At 34.2% G+C, this 18,599-nt stretch overlaps 2 protein-coding genes across 2 annotated transcripts; one reads left to right on the top strand and one right to left on the bottom strand.

Annotated features, from left to right (window-relative positions):
* Positions 1–573: 573 nt before the first annotated feature.
* Positions 574–8,848, bottom strand: LOC149416782 (ubiquitin-conjugating enzyme E2 J1-like). The gene has a single exon (XM_089640953.1). It carries the CDS (start codon positions 8,772–8,774, stop codon positions 8,034–8,036), a length of 741 nt encoding a protein of 246 aa, XP_089497079.1. The 5' UTR covers positions 8,775–8,848; the 3' UTR covers positions 574–8,033.
* Positions 8,849–10,343: 1,495 nt separating this feature from the next.
* Positions 10,344–16,741, top strand: LOC149416781 (solute carrier family 71 member 1). Its single transcript, XM_089640952.1, has one exon. It carries the CDS (start codon positions 10,473–10,475, stop codon positions 11,919–11,921), a length of 1,449 nt encoding a protein of 482 aa, XP_089497078.1. The 5' UTR covers positions 10,344–10,472; the 3' UTR covers positions 11,922–16,741.
* The last annotated feature ends 1,858 nt before the right edge of the window (positions 16,742–18,599 follow it).

The raw sequence follows: 18,599 nt of genomic DNA, 5'->3' as shown, positions 1-18,599 counted from the left end.
CAAGTAGGCGCCCGGAGCGGACTACTCCAATAACGCCGGCACAAGACCAGCCCTGCCTATAGATACTAAAGCAAGTGATAACTGCTGCACCAAGAAGACGTTTGAATTTGAATGTTTGGTAAATATTTCAGATTCATGTATCTTCTAGATGGCAAGAACCTATTTTTTGGCTATGGGATTTATTTTTACTTTTTTTTTTACCGCATTTGCCCAGTGGTGAGGGAAACAACAGACACCATATCGAGAAAGAATGGCCGTTTGTTCCCATATGAGTCTACCAAGTGTGTTGCTCTAACAAAGTTCATCCAAAAGTGTAGGGTAGCGCTTCTTCCAATCTGTATTTAGGGTAGCACGGGATGTAAATAATAAGTTTAACAATAGTTGGTTTTATTTAGATATAAATTCATTACACATAATATGTATACCTATTTGTTAGATAGCAAAAAAAAATTATAAATAGAAAAAAAACAATTGAAACTTTTTTTGTAAACCACGTTACATTATGTGTTGTTATACATAAATGGCAACGGTTTACACAAAGATAAAGGGTTTTATTAGTATAATGTTCCTCTATAAATGTGCAAATTTCTAAAAAAAATCTGTATAAATAATTTTTTTATCTATTAAAAGACAATTGCTATCCCAAGGAAAAATGGGAATCTTATAAATATGATGTAAACATGCTGTATCATAATACCCTACTAAAATTTGGTACACGAAATAAGAATAACTTAAAAAGATTAATTAATTAAAAAATCTGTAATCATTTAATGATTAGATTAAACATTATATAAAACACTATTTTAGAACAATCAAATTGTCAAGATATAACACTACGATCAACAAATTTCATGCAAACGGAGTGGTGAAACCAGCACTTCCTCTCTGGTGGGGAATGACATTTTTTACATGTACTGAAATTTAATTTCCCAGAGATGTATAAAATTTCTCAAACAAAAATATTCATGGACAACACAAAATAAATTAAAATGTCTTTAGACATTTACCAATTTGAATATAAAGAAAATAATGCATATCTTGCGAGATTACCATTGAATTTAATTGGATTGGGCGCGATTCGAGCGCAAAATAGTCCAATAATTCTTCACAACTCAAAAGTTTATCAACGAGTTCAATGAAATCCACGTACGCGCAGTTTTATGGAATGCCTCGAATGGTTCGAGAAAGATTTGCATTGGATGCACCCGAATGCTTAAAAGGATACATCCGAATAAACCTTAAGTGCACAATGGTTTTACGCACTAGGAGTGCATCGATGGAGTCTGACTGTCGATTCCAGGGCTGGCCCTAAGCTAAAAGGTGCTTGGAGCGAGTAAAATTTAAGGAGCCCTTTGGCAAAACCATTAGACGCCTTGGTAGTAGGTAAGTGATGCCATGCAATCAATAATATTTGGGTGACTTGTGAGGCGCTGTTTCATGAAAAATAATCTCAAGAACGCTGTGTTAGGTATTGACAATAGGGCAGGCCCTGGTTGATTCATAACTTTCAATTCACTAGTAAGTGCCAAGACATGGCGCTGAGCGGTTGCCTGTTGCCATATGGTATCTCACTATATTTATTTCACTGCATGAAAATGTAGTAAAATAAATATACACAATGGTAATAAACATTTTTACAAATGTTATCATATTATTTGTACGTCTTAAGAATTAATTTATTTTGATAAACGCAAATCTGTGACCGATTTAAGTATTGGGAATATCTTATGGGACTGTCTCCCATTGCCCCCAAATGACCGACCGTCGCTGATTTTATAATTAGACAACTAAAAACTAAACAGCAGGATTGATAATCTATTATAATATGTACATAAACGTAAATTTCAGGGATTGAACAACAATTTGATAGAGCAAGCTATCAGAGTAGGAGATATCAAATCCGTGTACCATTTACTATACCTGTTGGAAAAGCAACCATATTGGTTTGGTTTATATACATAGAGGTTCCTAATCCAACTGTTATTTTATTTGTCCTTAACCCTTAGTTGCCAGAGCTGTGCAATTGCAGTGTTGAAGAATTGTGCCCACACACGTCACAAAGCACGGCAAATTGCGGTGTTGACCTTATACACTCATTTTGCCTTTGGATATTACTTCTAATATAATAATAATATTTGGCTAAATATAGCGCCGTTTTCGTGAGAAATCACCTCAAGGGCGCTGCAAATCTACTGGGTTTGTTAAACACAAAATGTCACTTAATCAAGTCGGCCTCAACAAAAATTTATTTTTATTTATTGAATATTCTTCCCAACTCTTATTGGTTAATAACAAATGTCATCATTGTGTAAAAAAGTAAAAGAGTTTAAAAGAAAATATAAGTTTTGAAAAAAAAATTTCAAGTGGAATGTAAAGTTTATAAAAGTAGAATAATTTTTTCTAAAATACATCAGACTTGGTCCAAGATTCATGGATAAATCCCCTTGATAATTTATTATTTTTCTGGTGCACTCTCCTGTAAGAGGTTGGCTATCATCAGGGCAAACTTGGCTCTGCAGACTGCAGCGCTGTGGTGGCTCATGACTTTTAGATAACCTGGAGCACCAATATTGAAAAATATAACTTTATTGATGTCGCAGCTGAAACGGATTACTTTTTTTTTCTAAATTTCATTATTTTGTTTGAATATTGTCAGGATTCTTTTGTTAGGTTGGGATAACCCCACCTAAATTTAGAAAAAAATCAACTACAGCAAATCAAAAAAGTTGTTTTTTTCAATCCTAACACTCTAGCTCACTTAAAAGTCACGAGCGCCACTGCTGCAGTGATTCAATCAGTGGAACAGCACTCGCTGCAGTCAAGTAAATTTGTGTCTAATCCTTTACCATGTCTTCCATAAATCTTCCCCTGGACTATGAATTCAATGAATTCAGTACCATTGTATTTTTCGCCCCTCAGAATATGGCCGAGTTATTGGAATTTCATTATTTTTATACAATTTTGAAAATTTAATCTATAAAATTTAGGGAAACCATTTCTATAGTTATAAAATATGAGATAAATTATTAAAATTACTTAACAATAATTATTTTCAAATGAGTTAATAATAATATATGTAAATTACATATATTATTATTTTCAGCCGATTCCAGATTCAAAATTCAAAGCCAAAAAAAGCCTTGCAACTTTTCGTGGGTTATGCCTAATACTACAAAGAATAATGTAAAGTGTGTCTAAATGTCATAGAAATAAGTAGTTACTAAAGGTTTATACAAGTTATAAATATGTAGTTTTTTGTAACTAAATAAAAAGATACAAAAAAAAAAATTATATTACAAATGTTATAAATAATGTTCAATGGTGGTCATATTTAACAAAATTCTTCAAACAAGCTTTGGGTAATGTCTGCAAAGTGATAAGATTTGTGAACTATTTGTCTCACCGTTTGGTAATTTCTTGATGTGATAAAAGAAAATGTGTTTGAACACCAAAACGAAATTCATATTCCGTAATTTCAACTGTAGAAAGTTGGTAAAATGTATCTAGGATAAGTATACATAGTATATGTACTAGTTACTGTTAGAAAGTATCACTTAACACATTACCAGCACAAGACAAATATTACAATTTAATCATTATTAATAACAAAGATTCATACAAAGAACAACAAAAAAGAGCTTACAGAAGAAGTACATTAATTTATTTAAAACCCCAAAAATACAAAAAATTAATTTCATTAAACTTTTGGGAACTAAGTATAGATACTTATATACATAATAATATACATATTTTTATAATACAATAGTCAAAATAACAAGCACGCACTTGGGATGCATGACAAATGGCAAGATTTGTTTTGTAAAAAGATAAATTTTCAAAATAAAATTATCATCATATTTAAAAAGAGCTACATAATGAATATAATAAACATTCACAATAATCTGAGAAATAATAAAAGTTATTGCAATATAAAACAATTAATTATAGTTACACATTACAAACAGTATTTAAACAATTGCCACTTTTCTCATTATATAAAATAAAATTAAGTTGCATTTTCAAAGAATTTAAATTAGTATTTGTTTTTACAGTTTATTACATATATTAATCATAACTCTTTTCTAACCTGTAAATCATACACTAATACTTATATTGTGTATGATTTACACATATTTATTTGTTGAACAGTCATGGGGAACCTGTTTGTGGCCCGTGGGTTAGAATAATTCAGGAGTGTTTTTTCCAAAACTCATATGCGAGAGGTAAAACTTTTCCCGGACAATTTGTTTTTCTCAATCGTTTTGTATCTAAGTGAGTAAAGGTAATAAAACTCAGATATTATTGTAAAAAAATGTACACTGAACAAAAATACAAGTGTAAAAAAAATTGATGCAACTGCAAAAGAAAAGTTTAAAATGTTAATCTGTGAGAAATAGTTAGGATGCAAATTCTCAAATTAATGATTTTTTTCTGTCTTGTTTATTACTATTTGTATCTGTGTTTTCTCCAATCGAAAAAAAATGTGATGATAAAACTTTCCTCAATAGTACTCCACAACTGCATCAGGCCGAAATGATAAATATACACGGTACGTACAAAAATTATGGATGCCCTTTGGTGGAGAGGTGTATGGGACATTCATACTCATGCGTGAAGTTTTTCCTATCCGCAGAAAGCTATTAGTTGCTGGCACTCGGCCTGTGAGAGAGTGAATGAGAAAGTCTCCTATACATCTCCACCAAAGGACACCTCCCGTGCCTCATTTGTTTACGCAGGAAAAACAAAGGTTTAATACTTTTTTAACACATTAGTATGTATATACATATAAGAAAAGATTACAAAATTTATAGTAAAATAAAACCAAGTCATATAATCAGTTATTTGTATGTTAAATTTATATCAAAACAAAATATTTGCATAAATGTAGCAATCTTTTCTTTAAAAAATACTTTTATACTTAAAAAAGTTTATTGTTTACATAATTTTTATGCAGATATTTTTTTTAAATTATTACCTGGAGTGAAAAAAACTGTTTTACCTTTGGAAATAGCCCGCAGGCTGTGGGTTGACCATGACTGATCTACAGCTTGTGAAACTTACAAAAAAAAAAACAAAAAACATTACACAACACATTGTGTAATGCGTTATGCATAAACAAAACTGCTTATTTTGAAATTGATTAATATGAGTGGTATTAAAATATGTAAGTAGGTCAAATTCAAAACTGTTTGTAACAGCAATTGAGATGTCTATGGAAGCTTTAACCTTAGAAACTCGAAACAGTAAAATAATAAGGAAACATTTGATTAATGCCATACATCATTTTAATAGTAAATATTTTCTTGATTTGTGACTTCCGATAAGACGCGTCCCTCATTTCTTTTAGGGATAGGCAGGACTTTTATAAAAATAGTTAAATTATAAATTTTATCCTGCTATTTTTCCTAAATCTTCACACATGTTCGCCGTATACAAGAGTGCACTAACTTGGGGGGGGGTGATTCTGCACCAGTCTTTCTCAATGTGGGCGCTGGAAGCTTTCAGAGAGGCAGTAGAAGGCTCAAAGAAAATTAGGGGATGTTAAGAAAATCTACAGGGGTGACGGCAGACAAATTCTACCTATAAAAATCCAATGGAATCTAGCTGAATTAAATACTTGTAGTTTTTTTTTAACTTCCTTACAAAACATTTTAAACATGGCCATAGCAGACTGGGTGTTGGATCCTTTTTCAAATGGCAACACAGCAGGATCATCCCAGTTAGAAGAACAACTTATAAAACTGACAACAAACAAAGAATTAAATTAATGTTACAAAATATGAGGGCACTAGATTTTTATTAAATCTCAAAGTGGGCGGTGGTCGAAATAAGTTTGAAAACCTGTGTTCTACACGATAGTACAAGTAAAATAGATAAATAACTTTTTTTCGAAATTACAATGTTTGGTAAATATTCGGGATCGCTGGCCACGCTTAATTAAATTAATGTAAATGGCTGTCATCCCATACAATGAAAGTGAATTTTCATTTTACCTGATCAAAAAATTAGAATGTCAAAATAAAAAATTTCCAAATACATATACAGTGGAACCTCTCTAATGAGCACCTCCTATAACTAGTAATTTGCATAACGAGTAAAACAGATGATGAAAAAAATGCTCCCTTAACAAGCGACATTTTGCATAACGAGTGACGCAGAAAAGGCAAGTCCCATCTTTACGTCACTCACTTGTGAGCTGGGACTTTCGTGCCAGTGCCTCAGTCTCTGGTTAGCACTCGTTTAGCTAGCACGTTATTGTCGCATGTGATTACACATTTTACCAAACTTGGGTTCAGACATTGTTTGTAATTTTTTTGTGCAAAGTTTAATAACCCTTGCAAAACTGTCCCTGCAGAAAAGACCAAAGAAGACAGCCTAAGAGAATAAAAGTAACTGTAGAAATAAAACGTAAAATCATTGAAAAGCGAGAATGTGTTGAGCGTGGCTGATCTAGCGAGCACATTCAATCGGTCTACATTAACGATTTGCACTGTCCTCAAGAACAAGGATAAAATTAAGAAGATATATGCTATGATAGATGCAACACCACTCCGTTACTCCAGACTATGGACCAGCAGGTTATTTCTAACTTTGAGAAACTTTCCACTAAAACACTCTTCTTCGAGCGTTGTTTTGAGGTGACTGAAGGGACAAGTCTCACTCTCGGAGAGTTTTGGAAAGATCACTTTTACATCGTTACTTGCCTCAAAATGATTGACAAGGCGTGGGAAGGGGTTACCAAGAGGACCTTCACTTCTGCTTGGAAGAAGCTTTGGCTAAAGAAGGCTGTCGAATTCGATTTTAAGGGTTTTGAAACAGTACCTGTGGAGTCTACAGTCAACGAGATTGTGTCTTTGGCCAATACCATGGGACTGGAGGTGAATAACAACGATATTGATGAGCTTGTGGAAGAGCACAGTCAAGAGCTGACTACTGAAGAGCTTATGGAGTTGCATTGTGTTTTACAGCAAGAAGTAATGGAGAGATTGCTAGTGGACGAGGGAGAAGTAGCAAAACAACAATCTTCTGGCGCAAGAGAAATGCTGAAAGCTTGGGAAACTGTAGCATCGTACATTGAGAAGCATCACCTAATAGGGAGGTGGCTATGCATTCTACAAATTTATTCAATGATTATGCTGTGTCACATTTTCATCAAATTTTGAAGCGTCGGCAAAAACAAGACAGTCTCTAGACAGCTTTCCAGTAAAAAAGAATGTCATAAATTAAAAAAATAATAAACTAGTTTTTTGCAAATCTAAATCGCATTCCAGGTTGTTACGCTCATAAACAATTTATAAGTATGTCATTTTATTTGAATAATTGTTAAAAAACAAGAGTATTTTTTGGCATGGAACGCATTATTTTACATTGATTACATGGGAAAAATTGTTTCGCTTAACGAGTTTTTTACATTACAAGTTAGATTTTGGAACGAATTAAACTCGTTATGAGAGGTTCCACTGTAGTTGCCTTTTATAGTAATTAAGGTGAATCAAAAAGTTTAAAAAAATATCTTAGCGTGGTCAGTGATCCCGAATAATTACCCAATGTTTTAAGGTAAAAAAAGTTGAATTGTTTGTATAAGAAAAAACATTGAATTTATAAAAAGTAAAAGTGAAAAATTTCTTATTTATCTTTTTTACTTCCACCACCAAGCACCTGGCGAAGTTAGTGCATTTTAACCCCGAACACCCTGTATCTGTATACAATACGTAAATATTTGCATTGAAATGAGTTAATTAACGATTCAAAATATACCAAAAAACAATGTTTGGACTTGTTTGCCTAGTGACTTGGTCAAATACTGAGAAACAGATATATTAATAGAAATAAATAATAATATCAATAATTATTTACTTATGTGGCTTTTGTGTTATCTTATCAGCAGGCGATTTCCTAATCATCATTGTCTTTGGAAATAATTTGATAAAAAAACTGATTTGGTTATACAAAAGAAATAATTATACAAAAGTTATTAATGCGGAGGAAGTTTTTAAGCACTTCAGAATTTAAGACAGATGGCTAAAGGTTTTCTAAGTTAGTAGAGTTTGGAAAATGTTCAGTCTTCTATAGAAGAATATACCGATGACTATAAGCAGGCAAATGATCAGGATATCTTTGACACTATCCAAAGCGGGAGTCGGGTTCTGTACAGCGGTGGTCTCCACAACTGGCACAGCTGGGGGCTGTGGGGGCTGGCTTGGGGCTCTCTCCTCCTCCCCCTTCAAGGCGATCTGGCTCAGGACAGTCTTCTCCTCTTCCGTGAGGGGCTGAGCGGCCGTGCAAGACAGCAACAAGGCAGTCAACCCGCACTGAGAGCATTCAAAACACTTGGATTTCTTGGCAAGGGCTTTCCTTTCAGCGGCTGTGTAATCGAGGGAACCTATTGTCCTTTCCGAGGGAGTCGGCATGAATGCGATCAGCGCCAATAATGCAGTCCTTATCGACCAAGACGGTTGCCAGGTTTCCGGGTGATGGCCGGAAATTGACAAACAAATTTTCTTGTTGACTTCGAATCTTCCGTTTGGTGTCAGTAAAATAATATGCGGTGGCTGCATAGGATATTCTTTCGGTAATATAATTCTACCGTGATAAACACCATTTTCAAACTCGGTACCCTTCGGACCTTGAATCGTAAAATGCCACTCGAATAAGTTATCTTCCAATGGTCGAGCACAGTATTCCTCGGTAGCTTCGGCTAACTCGATAGCTTCTCTCATCAAGCGTTTAACCCCCGGACACTTTGTATTGTAACGCTCTTTAAATTCCTCCATTGCAAAGTAAATTGATCAGCACTCAGAAAAACAAATAACAAAATATTTTAGATGAACTGTCAAGTGAATCTCAGATCCATAAATATACCTGCTCAGATCTTTCTGATTGTTTCTGATATTGAATGTGACATAAACACCGTGTCCGAAGAGATTCATAGACAATAATACATAGAAATTGCAATAATATATTGTCAAAACAGAAAAATTAATTTTTAAAATGTTGTAAATAGTATAGGTAGGTAAATTATGTGGACATTTGGATTTTAGTTGATTTATTCACATACACGGTACCACATACATTCCAATTTGAGACTAGTTTTACTAGAAAATGAAAGTTAAATCAAAAAAAGTCACGTTATAAAATATACTCCAAATTTAATGTGATGCAGACTAGTTACTCGCCTGTATTGCAAATTTCCAGACACAATAATTTGTATCATTTGTATAGCGCCGTTTTTATGCAAAATCACCTCAAGGGCGCTGGTATATATATTTTGTGCTAGTGGTTATGGGAGAAGTATTTATTCAATAAAAGGTGACAGGAAACAAAAACAAACCAATTAATAATTATGTATTTCGATAAGTACACAAAAATATCTTGGGTTTTAATTGATTTCGTACTAGAAAATTCTGTTTTATAGTTGGGGCAGACGTCTCCCGCCTTTTAAATCTTCCAACTACCTGAGTATTTCTTAACAGTGATTGAAGGTGCATCTAATTTTGATAAGTGTATTTTTTTTTAGTTTTACCATCAACATTGCTCTGCACGGAAAACTTTGTCCTATCAAGTACTATTTGAGGTTGTTTAATATGTGTGCATTATTATTTTCGTATACGCCAATGGTATTATTATTTAAAGAGTGTTTGGGGATTATGAAGATTTTGATAAGTTGGAGTTGACTGGAGTGAAGTTTATAGGCACACTAAATAGAGAACATGTCCTTCCGACTGTGTTTAAAGGAAATGAGCGAAGAAAAAACGGTTATGAAGTTCGCTCTGACTGCACTAAGCATTATTTGCTTCTTTCTCCTCGGATACGAGCCATCACATCAGGATAATGTATTCCTTCAATGGTGGAGAAACCCACCCTTATACTATTCAGGTGCCCAAGACCCAACCGTGCCCGTTCGGAAGTAAGTAAGCTAACTAATTCATCACTCACCTAACCAGACACATCAACCGCCATGCGTCTGGACCCTCATTCAATATTACAATCCTTAGCCAATCATTCGGTTTGTTGCAAGGAAAGAATGGTTTCTAGGGTGTCACTATCCATGGCTACTAGCATGAAAAATATGACGGTAATAAGTTTACCACGATCGTAATGGTAATATGAAAAAAAATTGGAATAAAACGACAAACAACCTCTTTATGAATATTATTCGATGGGATTTTTCTCGGAACAGCAAGGATATGGTAGCTACCTAATACCTATAAAAAATATATATGTATATATATTATAGTCTATGTCCTATATACCCACACCTTTACGTCATCACTACCACAATCTCATATTATTATTATTTTACAAGTATTTTCTCATTGTCTGTGGTTTTCTCGTATGTCTGATTGTGTTGAGTGGTTGTTCTTAATTTTTTTGATGGAGGAAAGTGATGAGAGGGAGTAAATTTGCAGTTGGTTTTCAAAATGCCGCGAGTGCGATAATTAATTTATCGATATAAAGGAAGATTTATTTAAATGACGTCCACGAAGGCCTCAAAACACGAAGTCGAAATGGTGATTCGAAACCGTAAAACTGTCATAAAAGACGGAGTCATGACAATGTCTGGAATAGGAGATCCCAGTGTTTTCCATGCCCTTGTAGTTATTTTCTTGGAGTTTTTTGCATGGGGATTACTTACTATGCCCATTATATCAGTATTGAACTCTACATTTCCCGATCATACGTTTTTAATGAACGGTTTGATAATGGGAATCAAGGGCATTTTGTCATTTCTCAGTGCTCCATTAATCGGCGCTCTATCCGATGTTTGGGGCCGTAAATTCTTCCTATTAATTACAGTGTTCTTTACGTGCGCCCCCATACCCCTAATGACTATAAATACGTGGTGGTTCTTCGCGATGATAAGCATCAGCGGAGTTTTCGCGGTGACGTTCTCGATAGTGTTCGCGTATGTCGCTGATGTCACTTCCGAGGCTGACCGCTCCCGCGCGTACGGGCTCGTGTCTGCCACCTTCGCCGCCAGCATGGTCATCTCACCCGCTCTCGGGGCCTACCTGATGGATCAGTATAACGAAACTCTGGTGGTAGCAATGGCGACGGCCATCGCTATTCTCGATGTGTTCTTCATCCTGGTGGCTGTCCCGGAGAGCCTTCCGGAGAAGGTACGACCTAGCTCCTGGGGCGCCCCAATCAGCTGGGAGCAGGCCGATCCCTTCGCAGCACTGCGCAAGGTGGGCAAGGATCAGACCATCCTAATGCTGTGTGTCACCGTATTCCTGTCCTACCTCCCCGAGGCCGGCCAGTATTCATGCATCTTCGTGTACCTCAAGCTTGTTATGGGCTTTGGGGTTGTGCAGGTAGCCGTGTTCATTGCCACTGTGGGCATCCTCAGCATTGCCGCACAGGTTATTTTGGGCTTCCTCATGAGGACGCTCGGGGCCAAGCATACCATCATGATCGGTCTAGTATTTGAAATGCTGCAATTAATGTGGTACGGTTTTGGCAGCCAGACCTGGATGATGTGGGCGGCGGGAGTGCTTGCCTCCGTGTCCTCCATCACGTACCCGGCTATCAGCGCTTTTGTGTCAGTAAACAGCCACGTAGACCGCCAGGGGGTGGTGCAGGGGATGGTGACGGGCATGCGCGGCCTGTGTAATGGCCTGGGTCCCGCCATGTTCGGAGTGATTTTCTACTTCTTCCACGTAGACCTCAACGAAGACCACCTGGGGAACAAGATCCACCACAACTACACAGAGGGAGAGGCAAAGTACGTGCGCCTGGTGCCGGGTCCTCCGTTTGTGTTTGGTGCGCTGCTGGTAATCTGTGCCTTGCTGGTGGCAGCCTTCATCCCCGACGACGGCCCCCGCCGTCCCAGTCTGGAGCTGCACTACGAGGTGGAGCGAGGCCGCCGCGTGGCTGGCCCTATGTCTCCGCTGATGGCTGCCGACTCGGCCGCGCTCTAGGGCGCGCTGCCAGAGCCGATCATCGGCTAATGGTGCATTTTACTCTTCGACCCTAAGAGCGCTTCCGCTTATAGGATCAGAGCTCTACTCCAACAAGGGCGGGTAAAGGTTTATATTCTTCTACATTATTTACCCATGCATTACGTTACCCAAACAATACATGTATTGACATTTCACTGAGGGTAAATGAAGTAATGTTAACTGTGCCCGACAAACTTGCTTTTGTTTTGAGTTTTGCTTGCCACTCCAACATGACCTGCGCTTGTCAGAGACGATATTTCGCATCTTGTGAAACTGAGTTATCAGAGTGTTTATTCAATACTACTAATTCTAAAAGCTGTGAATATAAAATAATTTATTGTTAATTTTTTTAGTATTTTTTATGGTATCACAATCATTACGCTTGTAATTTATGTTCCAATCAAATCCAAAAAGTAAGTTCTTAGATAAGTGAAGGTGAACTTTTGGAAAACTTGAAAACTTTATTGATGAATACATTCCTTTCTGGATATCAAATTGTTTTCAAGTAATTAACTTCTTCTGAAGTGATCTAGCCGACACTAAACTAAACATTGTATAAACAATTGTCAAATGTTATAAAGAAGATTATGAACAATTATTTTCTTAGTTAATCTTACCATTTATCAAGCTGTACAACTTAGTTGTTAAGAACAATTATTATTTGCTGGTAATTCAATAGACAAGATAAATATTTGCTATCCATTATGTGAATTTTTGATGTAAACAAATGAGGCCATTAAAAGCGGCTATTTTTATTTTCTGATTATCCTATTTGTACCCACAAATATCAGAAAATCAGAATGTTGGCAGTATTTTCATCAAAGCGTTTTTTTTGTGTATGTTAACTTGGCCAGATTTATTGGCGTTTCACTAATAGAACGCAGGAACACAGCTTTATTCTATCATTATATTATATTATGTAAATACCCTTCAATATTAATAATATTTTTCATTATTTTCAAACTTCACTTTGAAATATAAACAGGGTGGCCACTGACCGGGAATTATCAGGGTAATTTCAGGAATTTTATTTATTTTTTAAGGATATTGGGAATTCTCTTTTCGGCACAATATTTATTTAGAAATTATATTACAAATTTACCTTACATTTTTACCACGGATGACACCCAATTTAGATAATGAAGCAAAACGGAACCATTTTTAAAATTTTCGTTTCCATGTTAGAATCCTGATGGTAATCTATGCCCCGGATAAATTAAAAAAAATATTATTTAATAATTTATAAACTGCTAAAAACAACAACAAAAAAAACAGAGTTATAATAATTTTTTCATTTCTGTGGCAACTCTGATATTTTGTTGGTTATTTCGAATTTTGAATGTTACTAAACTAACCAATGGCCTCCTGTGTCATTTTCAGATTAAAATCCAATAACAATTAATAGTCGAATTGGAGTTATTCCACAGGATGCTGGACTTCTAATTTGCGCTTAGTTTGCTAGATACTCTGGAAATACAATCAGCTTCCATTAAAATATGGTCATTAGAATCAGAAATAACTGGTTATAGAAAAAATAAAACATTTATCCTTTTAACACATGTTTTCATCAATAAAAACCAGTTTGTTCTCAACCTTCATGTATTTTTTTAACAACTTAAAGATCACCTTTGACAAACTTTTCCTATTACCTAAATCATTTTTTAGTGTTATTATGTACATACTTATTGTGCAAACCTAATTGTTCATCAACTAGTTTAAGTAAATTTTAATCAAAAAAATTAAATCTATATTCTTCAGACTGCTATTGTACAATTTCATCACAACTAACGAACGACATATGTAATTATAAAATATGTTGTCAAGGTCAGGCCAACAAGCCTTTCATTTTGAATGTCAATAGCAGCTGAGAAAACATTACCAGTTTTCAATCTGACAATTTTACCATATAAAATATGAAGATCAATTCCCTAAATTAAAATAATAAATTATAATATTATCACCCAGTGAACTACCAATCATTCCCCACCTCTGCATTATGAATAGTGTAAATTGAGTAATTGAAATGAGATGAATGCTAGAAAGATTTAAGTGACCTGCATAACTTATTTGTTTACATGCAGCAATCGGTTTTATTTAATTTTGCTGCATTAGTTGAACTACTGTTACTGTCCCTGCATTACTTTTCACTTGTCGTGATGATGAAAATAGTCCTACATTCTCTATGAATTCAGTTTTATTCCAGTGTTTAGGAATATTCCTACAAAGATACTATTATAACCGCACAACTCCAACGCTAATTCGTGAAATTGTTGTCATTTTTGTCTCCTGTAAATGGTGGATTCACATCTTTGTGGATTTTGTTTTCTTATGTGGATTTATAAGTAAATTTTAATAAGCTTTAATCAAGTAAAATGTAATTTTATCCACCGTGGGGACAGAAGTATTAACATTCTGGTCAAGTTTTTTCATCCATTAGAACTTTTAAGGAAATAATACACTTCCTATTGCATTCATTTGAGTGGAATGAATTACTGTAATCACCTTATAATAAACATATGTTCGGTACTTCTAGAAGCCCCATGTTAGCACAATACACACAAATTAAGCTGATAAGATATCAAAGAGGAAAAACTAGTCTGTCAGGATTCTTAGATTAATAATTTTCCTTTTGGTTTGGATAAAATAATGTAATCTTCTCTAGCATCTAGCTTTATTTCAACCATTGTAAAAGCATTTGCAAACAACCAAAGCCTTACAAGAACTGTATGAAACATGACCTGCAGATTTACTTGCAACCGTGAATGTTTAAATAAGTGCAATAACTTATTTTTTTATTACCTTTGTGATGTATGTTATCATACTACATATATGAGTTTTTTTTTTCTTTTCTTTATTTTACACTACTACCTCAAGTAGGTTCTGTAATTTTGTCACCGTTGATGGATACCAATAATTCAATTGCATAAAAATTCTATACCCAAGAAGCATGAGAAAATAATGTTAATTGCATGCATCATAGTCATACTTAGTACATACATAGTCACTACTTGTGAACTGAATAAGTATCTGCATATTTATGTAGGATTGCATCATGTATTTTCTCCTTACTCCGCCATTATTGTGTGTGGGATTATGAGTGGGTAATTGCCTATTTCTGAATAAATAATAATTTTTTTTAGTTCCTACAAAAATAATTTCCAATATTTTTCATAACCAATTTTTTTGTCACTTGTCCTCAGTGAAATCCTGACTTCATTTAAAGTTGATAAAAATGGTACACTTTCAAAGCACGCGCCTGTTTTGCAGAAATTCACATCATGAAATGTCATTCAGCGCCATTTTGTTTTTGACAGTTATAAGTATTAACAGTTCCCGTTAAATGTCAATTCTAAATCCGTTTCAGCTTTTGAACAAATTTTGATCAGCAGAAGAGGACGACTATCGTGTTGTTTAGCTTGTCAGCTTATTACAATTTGATGTAATGCCGAAATGTGCCTAGAATCGGGGTTTAATGGGGACCTTTCAAGTCGAAAAAACAAAATGGTTCTGGATGACCATTTGATGACAATGTTACATTTGAATTTCTGCAAAACAACTGTGCCTTATTGATGAAGAAAATCTTTTAGAAGTGAAAGTACAAAGTACACACACAAGTGATTACGATTCTCCGTTATGTTACGGTGCCGTGTATTTGACTATAGATTGGCTTATCTCGTGCAGGTCTGAAAAGAGGGTGACTAAATAAGGTGTAAACCTGCTCCAAATAAATTTGGAACATGATAAGGCGATTTTTTCAGAATGCTTTATATTTGCACAAAATAATTTGTATTGACTGTCTGAGATTGTAATGTTAAACTTGTTCAATTTCACTGTAAAAAATTCGATAATAATTGTTATTAAAGATCAAAATAATGAAATTTATTAACAACTTATGAAAAAAATGGTTCTTACCTCTGGTAAGGTCTTGTCATAAGCCACGATTAGGTACCGGCAAATCATTTTAAAGAGCGCACGCTTGACGTTTTTATGTACACCAATAGTGGTTCGAAATAGTTTGGAACACACGCCAGTCCCCTCTTACACCACAGTAGTCCTACAATACAGTACACTACCACAAAAGCAAGAATCTCTTAAAAATAATTATTCTTTACGTGCATATATTATAAAAAGAAACATCATAAATGAAATAATTTTCTTTGGACACCACTTTATTAAGTATATATATTTAACCAGTGAAATGATGGCTACCCATTTTTAGGTGTCATCGCTCTAGGCCTTGAGCCATGGCTGCCAAAATTTAGGGAGACGGTTATTGTCAATTTATTTATGATTAAAATTTTTCTTATAAAACAAACTGGTTTAAACAATGAAATACAGTTGGATTCATTGGCTTTAAACCACAGTAAGCAGTTTGCATGTTTCTGTTTTAATATACGGAGATATGATATTTTATTTGAATAAGCGCGGCTGAATCCAAAACTGAACACCCGGAAACCTTCATCGCTCAAAACATTTTTTTTTGTATATATGCTATCGCTCGAGTGGATAAATATATAACCAACTAACCGGTTTCAGTATATATTTATGTATATACTCAATAAAGTGGTCTTCAAAAAAGTTATTTTATTCTAATTGTAATTATGTATAGCCAGAAAGTAATTGCTACCTGTGAAAGTTAAAAAAATTAACATTTTATTTTCGAGAAAGTAAAGATTATTTTTCTTATTTAAAATTTATCTTTCAGTAAACAAAGGTTTTCTTGTGATTTTTCATGGGTATACATTCAATAAATATTATATTGTTTGACGCACAGTATATAACATTATTATTTTTTTCTGTCAAGCTATAATAACTCAATCCGTTCCGCTATTCACTTTTATAGCCTTTTTTTATTTGCATTTTATTTTTTAGCATATTTAATAAATTCAATTTATTTATAATCAATTGCAATCTAAAAAGTTTATATTAAAATATAATAAAACATTTATAATTTTAATAATACAAAGAACTTGAAGAGATATTTGAATTACAATAGGGTATTTTCACTAGTTATGAATACTGTTCAAAATGTGTGCAAGATTTAAAGTTTATTTTTCTGATTATATTTATTTTCATTCATGATTTCAAAAATGATCTAAAACTGCACATTCCGAAACTGTTCCGACTGCCTACAACGTCATTATGACATAGAAAACTCCAATGCCAATATCTGGTGAGACGGCTGTCAACAACGTCGCCCGGCATGATTTCAACGCTGCCAAATTCACAAATATAAATTAATATTTTGTTTTGGCGGCATATGGAAAATGGCACATTTTAAATCGTTCGTCAACATAAAAATACCTTCATCATAATTTTTTTTGAGAATAAAATTTGTGAAAATCCTCTAATATTATTTGTGTTCAATTAATTAATTCAAAATTATTTAATCGAGGGCTTTACTTCTTAACTGTGTATACAAAATTATTTCTTCGGGCTTTACGTCTTAACTGTTTACACAAAATTATTTCTTCGGGGCTTTACGTCTTAACTGTTTAAACAAAATCATTTCTTCGGGGCTTTACGTCTTAACTGTTTACACTTAATTATTTCTTCGGGGCTTTACGTCTTAACTGTTTACACAAAATTATTTCTTCGGGGCTTTACGTCTTAACTGTTTACACAAAATTATTTCTTCGGGGCTTTACGTCTTAACTGTTTACACAAAATTATTTCTTCGGGGCTTTACGTCTTAACTGTTTACACAAAATTATTTCTTCGGGGCTTTACGTCTTAACTGTTTACATAAAATTATTTCTTCTGGGCTTTACGTCTTAACTGTTTACACAAAATCATTTCTTCAGGGCTTTACGTCTTAACTGTTTACACAAAATTATTTCTTCGGGGCTTTACGTCTTAACTGTTTACACAAAATTATTTCTTCGGGGCTTTACGTCTTAACTGTTTACACAAAATTATTTCTTCGGGGCTTTACGTCTTAACTGTTTACATAAAATTATTTCTTGGGGGGCTTAAAATCTTAACTGTTTACATAAAATTATTTCTTCGGGGGCTTAAAATCTTAACTGTGTATACACAATTATTTCTTCAAGGGCTTTACGTCTTAACTGTGTATACAAATGCACCTTCTTGTCCAGTATTCAATGGACGAGCAATTATTAATTTTTATTTTTTAGAGATTGTTACAGATAATTCAGTCAATTCTCCAAATAATAACATTATTTTTACATCTTAAAAAATATCTGCTATATTTTGTCTAGCTGCATGGTTAGCTCTTCAAGTGTGCACATCTGTTTTGAGATAAAAAATATTCAGGTTGATAAAAGAATATAGCAAAAAGTGATTTAGCCATCATTACACGGCTATCAGAAGTCTCTTAATCTAAAGCCGTGTCAGTAGATAAGTTTTAATTTGAAATTGTGTTCGCAGTGAGCCTTCAATTATAATAACAGTTCAGTTGGTCCCCTCTGTTGATCACTAGTGAATTATCCCCCCTACTATAAATTGATCCTGTTTACTGTGTGAATACATTTATTGACATTGCTGTTGACGATTCGCAATACAAATTTTTAATTGAGTGATAAACTCATAAACCGTTTAATTTTTTAAAAATGTAAATTTTTTTCTGCTATTTTATTACAATCCCAACGTTGAGCAGTTGGGATTTTTTTTTTTGTCATCATTCACTGACAGGAT

This window comes from Hesperophylax consimilis, chromosome 16 (genome assembly GCF_061612785.1).
Source record: "Hesperophylax consimilis isolate HC1 chromosome 16, BYU_Hcon_1.0, whole genome shotgun sequence".
NCBI lineage: Eukaryota > Metazoa > Arthropoda > Insecta > Trichoptera > Limnephilidae > Hesperophylax > Hesperophylax consimilis.
This window is presented reverse-complemented; position numbering and strand designations above follow the sequence as displayed.